The sequence below is a fragment of the Candoia aspera genome, chromosome 14 (genome assembly GCF_035149785.1).
Source record: "Candoia aspera isolate rCanAsp1 chromosome 14, rCanAsp1.hap2, whole genome shotgun sequence".
Lineage (NCBI taxonomy): Eukaryota > Metazoa > Chordata > Lepidosauria > Squamata > Boidae > Candoia > Candoia aspera.
Window position 1 is genome coordinate 6,674,340 of NC_086166.1, and position 14,636 is coordinate 6,688,975.

The following is a 14,636-nucleotide window of genomic DNA, read 5'->3' on the forward strand; positions in this document are numbered from 1 at the left end:
ATAATGTGAACCTAGGCAACTGTGCTTATTCAATAAATGGTTCAGTAAACCACCATTTGCACAGTGTGCAAACTCAATCAGCAAGCATTGCAATGGGCTTGGAATTGACCCAACATGCCCAGCTGTCTGAAGAAAGACCACCACAAAAGAGCTTTATCATTAAAACCAACCTGATGCCTTTGACAACCCAATGTACCTTTTCATAAAGCAGATATTTGCTGGATAAAACTATGATTTGGCTCTTGGCCCATCCGGAGACTTGGTTTAACGTGGAGATTGCAGAATGCACGGCTCTGGGGGAGAGAGATTCCAGCTGGCTGGTTGCCAGTCCAACGACGGCATCAGAGAGGGTGCCCAGAGTATCGTTCAAAGTCTGGTTTTGCACGGCAACGTTGAGAAGTTGGGACTTCAGCTGGAACCATTCCAAGAACAGCAATAATAACAACAACAAGAACCACAACCCTTTGAAGAGCTGATGTCGAGAAGCTCAGGCACACGGTTTTCAAAGTCAACTGCCTTTCTCAAAGACAAGAGAGACCACTGCGAAGCCCTTGGCAGTGATGATGTCCCAGTCTCTACCTACCTTCTGAACATTGGCCTGGAAGCTTCTCAGCTGGTGACATTTAATCATTTGGTGAAGCAACGCCCGAGCCATGGTGGAATCCATCTCTGCCAGATCATGGTAGAAACAAACCAGCAAACCCAGCCTAAGTGAGGCACAGCAGAAGTTAGTTGCCTGCCCTTTCTCTGGATTTATTCGGGAGGGATTATGTCTTCTTTTCTTTTTTCAATCTTCATTAAGCCGATTTTAGACTTGAGGGGTTTTCCACCTCAGAACAGTAGGCAACTGAATCCCAGCACTCAGGAGGGCTTCTTGGTGCCCTTCAAAAAACCAGGTATAGCTCTCACACTGTAGATAGCATCCCTGTCTAGCCGGGATGAGCAAAGTAGACACCAACTTATTCCAAATTATCTTGAGCCAAACTCAACATCCAGAATGCATCATTAAGGAAGGGGCTCTGACCAATTTGCATGCTTCCCCTCATGGAACAGACCAATCAGACAACTTCACAAAACTTCAAAGAACTATGGAGTTGGAAGAGATCATCAAGACCATCTAGGAGCGGGAAGGAGCCCAAAGACCTTCTAGGCCAACCTCTGCAATGTATAAGACGACCAACTCAACATCCACAAGAGCTGGCTCTCCAGCCTCTTCTTAAAAACCTCCAGACAGAGAACTCACAACCTCCATAGGTAGACTGTTCCACTCTTGTCCTGTTCTTACCCTCAGAAAGTGTTTTCCTTTTGTTTAAATTAAATTTAGGCAGTGCAACTTTAATTTCTGCTTCTAGTTCCTGTGGCCACAGAAAATAGTTCTTGACCACCTTCCCTGTAGCTTCCATGTTACTTGAACATGGCTACCATGTGGCCTTCAGTCTTCTTTCCTCCAAACTGAACATCCCAGGTTCCTTCAGCCTGCTCTCATACAGCGTGTCCTCAAGTCTCTGTATCTCTGTTTCTCAACCTCAGCAACTTTAAGATGCATGGACTTCAACTCCCAGAATTCCCCAGCCAGCATCCTGGCTGGAGAATTCTGGGAGCTAAAGTCCACACATCTTAAAGTTGCTGAGGTTGAGAAACAGTGCTCTATGTCATCTTAGCTGACTTCCTCTGAACCTTACAGCTCACTTCTGAGCTTCAGAACCAAAGGTACCCCTCCCTCGCCTTTAAAACGCAAGCTTGCCTGTACAAAGTCGACATGTTCCTCATATCAAAGCCAGATGCGTTGATTCTTTCCAAGAAGGCTTGTGCAAACCCTGGTGTGACATCGTAAACAGTATCCAATTGCTTGGTTGCATTGTCGTAGCTGACAAATAGCCACATCTAAGCAGCAGAGAAAAGACAAGTGAGGTAGAATTTAATGAAGTCCGTTCAGGAGCCATAGATGAGGTCTCAACCAGCTAAAGATCCTATAGATTATTTTTGTATGTGAAGAAACCAGAGGGTGCCTCTGTTTCCAGATCTTGAAGTTCTGTAGCAATTTATCCATCAGATTCTTTAGAGTCAACCTACAATAAAATTCCACTAGATTTTTTTTTCGCATCAGAAGCACCTACCAAGGCGCTTCTGTATTTATTACTAGATTTATTGAAAGAATAAGAGTTTAAAGGATTACAGAAATGCCAGCAGCTGGATAACTTTCAGTCTTGAGCTCAGGGTTTCTGCAGGGTGGTCAAAAAAGTCAAAATGGCAGCTGCAAAAGCAGAGCTACAATTGTAGCACTGTGGCTACCATCTTGACTTTCCTTTACTATACTCTGCAGAAACTTTTCCACCTTTTTGAAAACAATGGTGCTGTGAACCAGGGAGGTGGGAATTCATTTCTCAACCAGCTGGAGAAGATGCAAGGATTTAACATCTCCCCAACCACCTCTCAAATCTTTCTCAAGTTCTGAACAAACCCTTATATCAGCATATAAAAAAGGAAAAACATTTTTTTTTCTCAACCAGAAACTGCACTTTAATTTTAAGCAGTTATTTTTCCTTCCAGCCCCTAAGGTGCCATCACTGAAGGGGCAAAGTTGAAATAAGAACAATTTTGCATGGAAGCAACTTGTTCTTAATAAAATACATGTGTTTAATCTAGCTACTTTGAATATTTTAAATGCTGTTTGCCAAAAGCAACAATCTAAGTACTAATTTGGGAGCTATTTTCTGTTTATAAAGATGCACATTCTGGTTTTTAAAGCCGGTTTTTAAATAAGAAGACCCATTTTTGTCTTGCCCTGAATGTTCAGAAGCTTTTGGCAAAATCCACACAGACCCCATTTTTGCATTTTTTGCTTGAAGTTCCTAAGAAAGTATACAAGCTTTAAAAATACAACCCATAATAATCTAGAATGGAGGGGCAGGTAGCAACTTGGAAATTGATGGGACAGTACATTGAATCCTTAATAGTGCCTAAATATGCCCCAGCCTTCATACTGGGATTTATCTTGGTATTTCTGAAAAAGATTTTGGTGATTTTATGATGTAGACTAACCCTCTCTGATTCATGGATTGTGTAGGTTTCCAGAATCCAAAAATTGTCTGCAAATGATATTAAGAGCAGAAATCCAGAAATATTTATGGAAGGTGCCCAAAACCCCACGTTACCCATTCCACAACTGCTCTTCACAGACAGGCATTATTTTTACTTACTTCATACGGGTGAATTTTCCTAATTTCTTCAAGGGGGAGATGAACCATATACCTCCCCAGAATCCACAGGTTTTCAGCGCTGACCCAAGATGTGGAATTTTCTGAAATGAGGAGGCCACCATATTAATAGCATGCATAGCTAATTCTAGGAATATCAGCAATATGAAAACCTGATTAGAAGTGCCTGCAAGCAAAACGTGCTGTCTGTGGGTGGAAAATGCCAGAAGAAAAAAGGGAATTATGGCAGGTCAGACAAGAGGTAAGAGGTAAGATGTCTGGGAAGAAAGAATGCAAATTCCTAGGTAACTGTAGGGATGATCTTCATGGATGTATGGAAGAAATATTACCTGGGTAAAGGGGCTGAAATATTTTTTAAGTTCTGAGAAACAAGATAGCATTTAGAAAGGGCTTGGGAAGACACCTCCTTGATTTACTGGAGTAAATTTACTGGAGAAGGGCATGTCCAGCACAGTCAGACTTGCAAGATTCTGTTATTACAGCCAATCTTAATAAAAGTAATTTTAGCCTTCCTGTGGATTTCCTGATCTGGTCTCTCTAGTGGGGCTGACCTCAGTCTTGCAAGCCTGATTGTGCTGTACCACCTCCCCTTCTTATACTTCAGTGAATTGGGCAGGTGTCGGTCTGAGCCACTTCCAAATGTTACCTTGTTGTCCTGGATTTAGAAAATGTTTCGGCCCCTTTTGCCTAGTAACAGTTCTTGCATATTTCCATCAAGGTCATCTTCCTCACTCTCTACAATAAGGGAAACCCAGGAGGAACATCCCCAATCCCTCTCAACCCTGCTTGCATCATAGGCTGCAAGAGGAATCCGGATCTCATTTCTCAGCTTTTGGGCCAAATCAAGACTGGATCTCACAATTATTAGACTGACTGAACAGCAGAGTTAAACCAGCATTTATCTATTATTTTTGCTCTAGTGCCCTCTACTGAACGTCATCAAAACTACATGATAAGGTAAAACCTTCTTCAGACCAAACTCACCTCTTGGGGCCTTACAAGATATATCCATATAGTTTTCTTGGCAACAGAAAGGAATTGGTGGTGTTGCTTTCTTCTCAGATATTATTTTTGCCTTTCCAGTTGAGCCTACCATTTTGAGTTTTCCTTGTGGTCTCCCATCCAGATACTAACTAGATCCCATTCTGCTTAGCTTTTTTAGTGTCAGCTGGATCAGTGCTAATTGCTGTAGTTTTCTGTAAATGACCCACAAACCAGAGACACATAGACATGCATGCCCACAAACAGATAAATAGCATATTTAACTTACCACTGGCATTGTAGGGTGTTTGTAGGTTCTGCATCATCCACTCATACACAGCCCTTTGAGTATTTGCTGTTAGTCTGTCATACAGGTCTTTGAATACTGTTGATCTAAAAGACAAAGATCACACTGGAATCAGACAGGATGCCCCAGCCAAAATGCCTCAGGACTGCCCAAAAACTAAGAAAAACCAGGTTAATGGAAAGGGCAACCAGTAAAATGCTAGAGAAAGGGAAGCCCTGAGTAATGGTATGTGGGAATGACCTTGGGAGACAGGAGGAAGAGTCACAGACTGGAAAAGTCTGTAAAAGGTATCTCAGCCCACAGAAGGAGAGAGGGCGTGGGAAGTGTCTCAGAAGGGACCCTCCCTAGTTTTCCAGAGAGTAAAAAGAGGAGGGGATAAAGACTTTTAGACTTGCAAGATCCTGTTAATCTAACCTTACAGGAAAGATAGAGCTAGGACTCCTGGTCATGCTTCTTGTCTGGACTACCTCGCAGGGCTAACACCTTGTCTTGGGACTGAGAGCACGCTTGGTATTTTGAGCGTGTGCGGTAGGGGCATTCAGAAAACAACTGCCGCAAGAGAACTGCTTGTCAAGGTTGCTGCAGACCATCACCCAACACCCATTTGCCAGTAGACTGACTAAGTCCCCGGGATTCAGGGGGTGCCTGTTAGCACCCTCTCCAACTAACAAATCCTATTAGAAAGCATCAGCATTTGTGAATTGCAGCTCCCTTCATCAGGTGCACGGAGTGATCATGGAGCTGCAATTCACAAATGCTGACGCTTTCTGATAGGATTTGTTAGTCGGAGAGGGTGCTAACAGGCACCCCATGAATTTTGGCTACTGGAGATTAACACAGCTTTCCTCTCCTAAATTATCATTCTCTACTCCCCCCACTGGGACTTTTATGGAGTAGATTAGATTATATTTATAACACAAATAAATATAACACTAGAAACTGGGGCTTTTAGTCGCATGATGCCAGCTTACTCTTTTTTTAAAAAAAGATCAAAGCAGCTTATTGAAAAAAAAGAAAGAAATCAGGTGGAGCAGAATGTCTGCTGAGCTCAGAGAAGGGTGTTGGAGAGGACATGGGTGTTCACGGACATCAGGTTGCTGAGCCCCCCACTTTCATTGTATCAATGTTAATAATGGTTTTCTTTCTGCATAATAAACAGTTGAGAAAGTGACTTACAGATTTCGGAAAGCATCTTTCTGAAGATCTTGGGGAAGCTTGCCACGTTGTGGGCTTGGAGATAAGTGGCCGAAGAAGCTTGAAGGAGCTGGCTTAAGATATCCACACATTCAGCAGAATTGAGGAGCAGAAAACACCTTTCTAACGTAACAAGGACCAAGGTACGGTTCCCCCCGGGACTTTGGAAAAGTCTCTCTCTTATTCCAGGTAGATTGATCAGAATATCTCCCAGTTCCTGGAGATACAGGAGAGATATCTAGCAACGGCAAGGCAGGTGAGATCTGCAACAGATGTCAGACTGTAGTTCTGCAGGGCTCTTACATCCATTGGAGAGTTAGAAAATGAACTATCAGTGGTTGTATCTATGAGAAGGAGGAGGAGGAGGAGAGGAGGAGGAGGAAGATGAAAAGGAGAAGGAAGCAGATGAGAAGGAAGAAGAGGAAGGGAGAAGGAAATGAGGAAGAGGGGCAGGAAGTGATCAGGCTACATACTGTCCCATTTAAGAAGGGTTCAAACAAAGTGGAATATTTTAAAGAAAGGCTGTGAGCATGCTCCGAGGATTAGGGTCAGGGTCTCCCCACCACTTGGTCTCTTCTCTTCCTTAACAGAGAAAAAGTTGTCGGAGGACGTATGGATCAGTGCAAGTGGGAACGAGGCTTGCAATAGAAACCCTTTCTAGAAGAGGGAGTGTAGGACAAGCTTGTTCATTTTTTTGTCCCACCCAGTGACCCAACACGCCTTACCAAATACTTCTGGGTTCTTCCAAAGAGATATTTCATGGCTGTTTGAAAATTCTCAGGGCTCATGTCCCGGAACACTGAAAGGAACATTCTGGGGTTGTGGAAAAGATGCTCAAAGTAATTGGTGATTGATTCCTGAAAAACAGGGTAGAAAGTTTTGCATATTCAGATATGGGAAGCTGACCCCCAAATCCTTTTTTTTTCCTTCAATACCAGGACTCTTTCTGATGATGCTTGCTGATCAAATTCAGCTCAGCCCAGTGTTTTCCTGCTATTTGGGACCAGCCACCCCCTCAAAATGGCAGGCTTGAAAAGCAGCAATTCACCCTCAAATCCAGAAAAGCCCATCCATGTATACGATGCAATAGGCCCATTTTACATCATTTGTCCTGCCCCAGGGAGACCCACAGATTCTCCCCTTCCCCCCCCCCCCACCCCAAAGTTAAGCATGGTCCCCAACCACTAAAATACCACCATCCCAAATCATTGGATCACAATGCATTCGCTAATTTATAAACTGAACATCTGGATCGTATAAGAGACAAGAACTAAGTTCAGGGTGAGCTCAGACTCCCATAAGACCTAACTGGTCAAGGAGGATGGGATATGTAATCCAGCCACATGGGTAGGACTCATACGGGTTTCCCATGCTTGGCAGAGATCAGCAGTCTAAGCTGATCATTACGCTGCAGTTCAATTACTCCTTGAGAACAGTTCTGTATTTTTTCATTTTTTCCCCCCAAAAATGTTTTTACTTGCCTTTTCAGTATCTTTAAGGTATTCAGGGAAGCTAACACAAACGGCAAAAGAGCCAGTTTGGTGTAATGGTTAAGGTGTTAGGCTAGAAACCGGGAGTTCTAGTCTCACCTTGGGCACAAAGCCAGCTGGGTGACCTTGGGCCAGTCTCCTTCTCTCAGCCCTAGCAAGGAGGCAATGGCAAACCCCTTCTGAAAAACCTTGCCAAGAAAACTGCAGGGACTAGTCCAGGCAGTCTTTGAGAATCAGACATGACTGAACAGATAAAATTCACACAAACACACACATGGAAAAATACAGATCAACAACATCCGTGGCAGTAAAAACAGAGAAGGGGATGCATCAACTAGGGGTGAAGTTCAAATTAGACTTGGTGAGTTCATGGTCCTCTTGACAATAAGACAGAAACTATTTGCATTGCCTTCTGCTGTGATGTTTTTTCCATTTTCCACTCTAGCTGACGGTAAGATTTCCCGATGGTCTACCATTCACATATTAACCAGATACTTCTTTGCATTTTCAAGCTTAGCCAAGATTGGCTAGATGCTACCAGCTAGCTGAGTGTAGGGGTGAAAAGAACTTAAAAAAAAAGGGGGGGGGAGGTAGTAACATCCACTACAAAATTCATAAGCCACAGAGGAAACATTTGCCAGAAGAGCTAAACCAAAAAGATTCGAATCACACAATTGCTTTGGGTAAATGTGTGAATGCAGTGACTATTTCAATTCTAGCTCCATTAATTAGTTAGTTAGTCCTACGGTGTTTTATTCCTGAAGATCATCTTTCTAGTTCTGCTGTCACAGGATAGTTAAACATTTTGGAATGAAAATATTAGATCTATACAACCTGTAAGCTGCCATAAGTAACTGCAAAATTCTGAGCATGGCAGTGTGCCCTGATTTTGTTAAAGAGATCTTTTGTCCAAATATTGGTGCTAAAAAAAGAAAAAAGGAAAAAAATAAGTAATTTGCTCTGAAGAATTTCACAGAAAGGTAATGCTCATAGCAACGCAGCGAAATTACTAGAAACTACTAGAAACTACAAACTGGCAGTGTTTGCATAACATCCAAACCATAGTTTATTCCATTAGCCCAATGATCTCAGTTTGTACAACAAACTGAATATAAATTTCCCACAGGCCTGGATTCATGCAACATTAGTTAAAACACACTTGCTACATTTGTAGGTGAGTGCATCTTGTGACTTGCACCACCAAATTCAAACGTTGGCAGTGGTTGCTATTCAGGACAAAAGTTCCATTAATTTTGATGCCAATTCTTGCATTTAAAAAGTAATTAAGTGATCTTATTTCCATGAGACTGATCTCCAGCCCAGCTTTATCCCTGCCCCTCAGCTAAAACATTAAAAAACATAAATCAAATGTTTACCTTTGGAAATTAAGAATATTGAGGAGAGCTAAAAAAAAAAAGGGAATATTTAAAAAGTTAATAAAATTAGATTAATGAGGTTCAAAAAAGAGACAGAAAATTAATGCCAGTTACCATTTAAATACTGCCCACTTATGATATCTTCCTAAAGAGAGAAAGAGAGAGAATTGCACTCAGTTGAACAAGTATGAGGAAACTATAGAAAGGTTAGAAACTTTTATTTAATCTATTGCTTTTATTGTTTTAATGTCATGCATTTTAGTGCGTTGGTGTGTTTTAACTATTATTTTTTACTTCTGTGCAATTTTAAGCTGTCGTAAGCCTTCCTAGGAAGCTCCTGTTTTGAAGGGCAACGTACAAATGTTGAAAACAAAGAAGTAAATGTTGCAGAAATGATCAAGCACTATAAAAATACTGACCACGGTTCTTTGTAGCTGTGGAGGCAGTTCTGGAGAGAGGAAGGGGGAAAAATTTTTTTAAACAAATGCAAGAAACGGCTTCCAAAAAACTAGAAAATTAGGCATCGGAAAGGATTGAAATGAAATGCTGTCATGTATCTTCAAATAGCAGCTAAAGTTAATCTGAGGAGACCTGTGAAAGAGTCTAAGGTGGAGGAGGAGAAGGAGGAGGAGGCTTTGATAACCAGTTTTGGAGGTATATAATGGCATTAAAGTTATATGCTCAATTGACAGCTAGAGATTATAGGAATTCCAACGTATCTCAGGGGAACCAGGCTGGAGAAAGATGGTACTGTAGGACATCCAAATGAGGCCAGAATTAACCCACAATAAGTTTGGAGATTCTTCTTGATTTCCCTTTCCTGTGACTCAAATATTCTCTGCCAAAGAGCATTATTGTTCTAAGTAACCTACAAGCCGCTTCAATTCTTTGGTTCTGAAATGTCGCGATCCGTTTTTGAGGAAAACGTACAAAGTTTTTCATCTCACCTTGGCTACCATTTGGAGAACTGTCAGATTCCATGGTGAGAGTCACTAAGGTCAACAAGACAAATATTCTCCAGGCCAGGAGAACCATTTCTCGGGTCCTTTTCAGGAGCTGAGAAGACAGACTTGAAAAGAAGAAGAAAAAGGGGGTGTCATTGAATTGAGAGTCATAATTAATCAATAGACTCAAAGTAAGGTCCTGGGAACCCTGAGCCCCTGAGGCCATTGACCACTGCCAAGTGTCTTCTGCTGGACCTCAAGATATCCTCTTTCAACCACAATGGCCCCCAAATGGGCTTATTCCACTGTAGGGGGCCAGAACCACATAAAACCCATTGTAAGCTTAATGGAGTTAAAAGACAAAGGAAAAAGAAAACCCACCTGAAGATACAAGCCTTGCTCTGCTCACATCTGCTACATCAGCTGAACAGCTGGAACCCCTTTTCCACCAGAAGGCCTTGGGTGTAGGCCTCTGTTTAGCTGAAGAACTGGAACACGGAGCACAGCATCAAGTGAAGCCTTTGTGCGAATGGGGATCAGGATCCGATCCTGGGAACCCGCCTGGTTTTAGTCAGACCTGGACATGTTGAACAGCCCCTGCGTTGCTTTCCCAGGCTGCTCCTCTGGGATTTCTCCAGTGCGTCTCTGCTATGTCTAAGTGTCCAGTTTCCCTAACAATGAGCTTAGTTGTATTTTGTGCAGACTTTGCCCTATTACTTTAGGAGGTTTGAAATTATCTGGCACAGCTTAACAAATCCTGCCTTTCATAGACACCTGCAACCGGGGCATTTTTACTTAGTTGCAAAGCTCTCGAGTTCAACCACCATATTTCCAAAGAACAATTCCCTACTCATGCAGTTGTGTTTGCCTTTTCTTAATTTATTTCATTGATTGATTATTTTCTATAGCGGCCCAGCTCAGCTAAGAGACTTTAATGCAAACTATAGTTTTCCTTTCATTCCTTTGGGGGTGGGGAGAGAAGGCCTTCTACATTTGATATTTCTTGGGACTATTTACAAATGGCTTTTCTGCCCACCTGGAGCTGCAAATCCCACCCATTTTTGATTAAAAGAAATGATACAAAGATACCAGAACAGATACAAAGATGAAAGAAACTGCAACAAGAAACAGACACAAAGATAAAAGAAATTGCAACAAAAAAAGGAAAATTAAAAAGATCCCCTTCCTGAATGCCTAGGCAACATTGTTGCTTAGGCAAAAAAAACCAAAGGAACTTTTTTGAGTGAGACCAGAGAGGCACAACTTCAGATCATTAGAAAATAATTAAAAATAGCAGCTGCTATTTGAAACAGGAACTTTAACTCTTTCCTTCCTGCAGCACTGCCAATTCAAAAGCCTTCCCCTTCGCTCAAGCTGGCTTTTTTTTTTTTTTTTTTTGCATCGTGGAGTTTGCAAATATAAACCTCTTCCACACCAATAAACGACTTCCATGCCAGTGCTTCAGGAAGTCTAGCCTAGTAAGGACTAGAAGCTTGTTTTAGAACTATAAAAAGGGGGAAATGAGAAATCAATGATTTGTATTACTATTATTGTTGTTGTTTCTCTTTTTCCCCTATTTTTCAGCTATTTTAACTTTGGTTAAATTTGCTTCATCTATCTTTTATTTCCATCTATAGTAGACTCTTAGTTAACCGGCACCCATGGAAATTGGTAGATGCCAGATAAATGTAGCTTCTGGTTGCTTGAGAGTAACTACTAAACCCTAATACCCACTAGATGGCAGCAGAGAGATACAGATTTTTGGGCCCGTTGCTTGAGTTCCAGTTAACTGAGAGCCTACTGTATCTATCTACACATAGACTAATTAATAATACAATGGATGTCTTAATACTGAGGAATTAGTTTCAGATTTAAACTACTGTCACATGAATATTACTTCAATATGATATGCAGTGGTCCTTTTTTATGTTATACTCAACACTGGATGAAAACTTCATGGATTTTATGCTTGCAATATTGACCACCTAGAATGCTGTTAATATTGATAGAATTTTTACTTTTTTCTTCTTCTTTTCAATACTTTCCCCTTTCTAAATAAGAGAATGTCCTAATTTATAATGCTATTGCATAAATATTATTGCACCGAAATCTGTGCTGAAATAATACAATGTATCAAGATTTATAACACTACAATAAAAGTGGGGGGGGGAGATTTCAGTTGGAAGCAAAGAAAGGATGAAAGACCACATCTTCCACATCTTTATGCATTTAATGTTTTCTTTGGTAACCATTTTGGCAGAGGCGTTGTCCGAGTCAAACAGAGCTCTTGTGAAAACCAATAGCCAGTTGGCGTAACTCGACAGCAGTGTTTCTCAACCTTGGCAACCTTAAGATGTGTGGACTTCAACTCCCAGAATTCCCCAGCCAGCAAGGTACAACCTTGCAAATAGTGCCTTCCAAGCTGCTAGTCCTCAACCCTTTTTTTTCAGGCTAGCAGATATCCCTGTGTTAGTAATTTAGAGCTGAAGAAACTAATAAGATCTGGGTTTTTAAAGTATTTTCTCTTCCTCTTGAGGTGATGCTTCTGGCAGGCAACTAAGCGAGTTGTTCTTTTTGAGCTGGTTTGGAGTTCTATTGCTAAGCCACAATATGGTGTTTGATCATGGCTTAGTCTGATGCCCAAACCTGTGAAAGGGGCTTAAGCAAAATGATGATGAGGCTCACACAGCATGCTAAACAATGGTTTTCTTAAATGTGGGCTATTAAATAAACCTCAAACCTCAAATGGATTTGCAGAACTCACTAATTTCCTAATCATCATTAATGAGACCCAGTGGCTGAATTCACACAAACCTTGCTCAAGGAAACCACAAATACGACAGGGCAGTGTATGAATCCAAGCGATCCTTGATCTCTTAAATATCTCCCTGTGAAACAGCGGCTTGATTGCTTACATTTTTTTGTGGGTGCCCCCAGAAAACCCTACTGCATTTTCCCAACCCTGTTCCTTAGTCTCTCCTTTTCATTAGACAAAAGGTGGGGAGGGGGGAAGAAATGAATTGTTTTCATGTATGTCTTTGGAAGGAACTTGATTCTTTATAGGTCTGGAAACCCTCACATTATTTAATACACAATAGAAAAATAAACTTTTTAAACTAGAGGGAAATCAGAGGGTTTGATTATTTTATCTTTGAACAGTTCATCATTGGAATCTCTGGGGTAGGAAAAAGCACTTTAATACTTTTTTTCAACAAAAAACCCGAAGCATCAAGGTATATCAGACAAACAACTCCAAATGCCAGGAATGAGCAAACTGCCAACGTTGAAGAAAGATTTGCCGTTGATCACTGAATGATTTCACTGAAATATCACTGAAATCATTCGCCCCGCCACCCTAACCGAGGAAAGGATTGTTCCCTCTCCTTCCATCAAAAACTGGATGGTGAAACTTAACGTTTGACTCACCTGAAGTTTAAAGCTCTCGTCCAGATCAAAACAGTTCGCTGGAAGAAGAGAGGACTGCCAAAAGCCCACCTCTCCAGCTGGAAGGGTGAGGACAGAGCGAGGGGGAGGGACTCTGAAAAGCAGAGGTTGAGCAGTGAGTGGAGGAGGAGGAGGAATAATAATAATAATAACAACAACAATAATAATAAATGTTGGTCTATGAAGGAGGAGGAGGAGGAGGAGGAGGAATAATAATAATAATAATAATAATAATAATAATAATAAATGTTGGTCTATGAAGGAGAAGGAGGAATAATAATAATAATAATAATAATATGCTGGTCTATGAAGGAGGAGGAAGAGAAACAACATCAGCTGGTCTATGATGAAGAACTGGGAGGAGGAGGAAGGGAAGAGGAAGAAGGTAATCTTAAGTGTTTCTCGTACACGGTACACTGACCTAAGTGTGTGAAGGTCTGCACACACAGCCACACACTCCAAGATCTCCCTCGTGTCTGTTCCTTGTGCAAATTAAGTAGTTTCTAAGGGATACCCTTCTTCAGCTGTAACTGAGAGGTGCAAAAAGGACTCAAAACCACTGGGGAGGAAAGGATCTTTAGTCAGGCTGCTTTAAAGGGCTGGGATGCCTTTTTTTTAATCTGTTCAATCGTGTCCGATTCTCGGAGACTGCCTGGCCAAGTCCCTGCAGTTTTCTGGGCCAGGTTTTGGGATACTTGAAGCAAGGCTGACCCACAGCGTACAATCGACAGCAGGTTGTTCTTAAGCCTTTTCATCTCTTTCCTGACACCAGATGCCATCTGCTTTTCCATAAAATCATAGTGTCTGATGGGACCTCAGTGGTCATCAAGTCCAACCCCCTGCACACTGTGGGATTCACAACACCATCCCCAGCAGAGGACTACCCAGCCTCTGTTTGAAATCCTCCAACTTTCACTGAACCGGCATGGCAAATAGGTGCTGTTTTATTCGCAAAGCCCTGGTCACCAAGGTTGAGTTTTCCCAGTGTGCTGGGTCAGCATTCAACACAGCTAAGCATCACTCATAGACTCACTGCTCAACAGTGCTACAAAGCAGGTGTGACATTTAAATGTGCTTGGCAGAAATAAAGAAGTTAACATACCCAAACGAGGTGGAGAGTAGTCTCATCATTCCATTTCCTACTTTGTTTCCTCCCCAACCCATTTTTCAAGGCTTTCCTTATTCTCTGAAAGAGTTTCAGCTGAAAGCGCTTGCAGTTCAGTTCGGCAGGGCTGACTTCCAAGCAGATGTCACTTTTGTGAGTTAGCAGAGCTGTGGGAACATTTTCAAAACCAAACATGGAACGTGCTAGATTGTCCCATTGCAAACCCAACTTTTAGAATCCTCGAGTCATCAGGTTAATTTTTGAGAAGAAAAACGACTGTTTGCAGGATTGCCAAGAAGAAAGTCCCATTTTTTTCCCTCATAAACAAATTCAGGATTTCTCTCCTATCAGAACTGTTCTTCTAAATGTTTTCCTTTATGTCTTCCATGGGAGTTAAGGTCCAAAACAGAGACCAGCATCAGCAGAAAACCCCTGAAATCAAAATATATACATGTAATGAACATCTTCTATTAAACAAAGAATGCCAGAAGCTTCATTTTTTTTCGTTTAGCCTCAAGCAAGAAGTCACGTGTAAAAAAAAAATACAGGGCTCCAATCCCATGGTGGTGGTGGCTGA

The 14,636-nt window shown here is 41.6% G+C and overlaps 1 protein-coding gene across 1 annotated transcript in view; it reads right to left on the bottom strand.

Annotated features, from left to right (window-relative positions):
* The window catches only part of OTOA (otoancorin), a 30,418-nt gene extending 20,817 nt beyond the window's left edge, over positions 1-9,601 (bottom strand). The window contains 12 exon segments of the mRNA XM_063315071.1: positions 197-412; positions 584-707; positions 1,745-1,884; positions 3,201-3,301; positions 4,489-4,592; positions 5,683-5,725; positions 5,728-5,917; positions 6,426-6,557; positions 8,025-8,112; positions 8,567-8,594; positions 8,681-8,711; positions 9,497-9,601. Of these exon segments, the coding sequence (XP_063171141.1) occupies positions 197-412; positions 584-707; positions 1,745-1,884; positions 3,201-3,301; positions 4,489-4,592; positions 5,683-5,725; positions 5,728-5,917; positions 6,426-6,557; positions 8,025-8,112; positions 8,567-8,594; positions 8,681-8,711; positions 9,497-9,601 (1,302 nt within the window).
* Between the last annotated feature and the right edge of the window lie 5,035 nt (positions 9,602-14,636).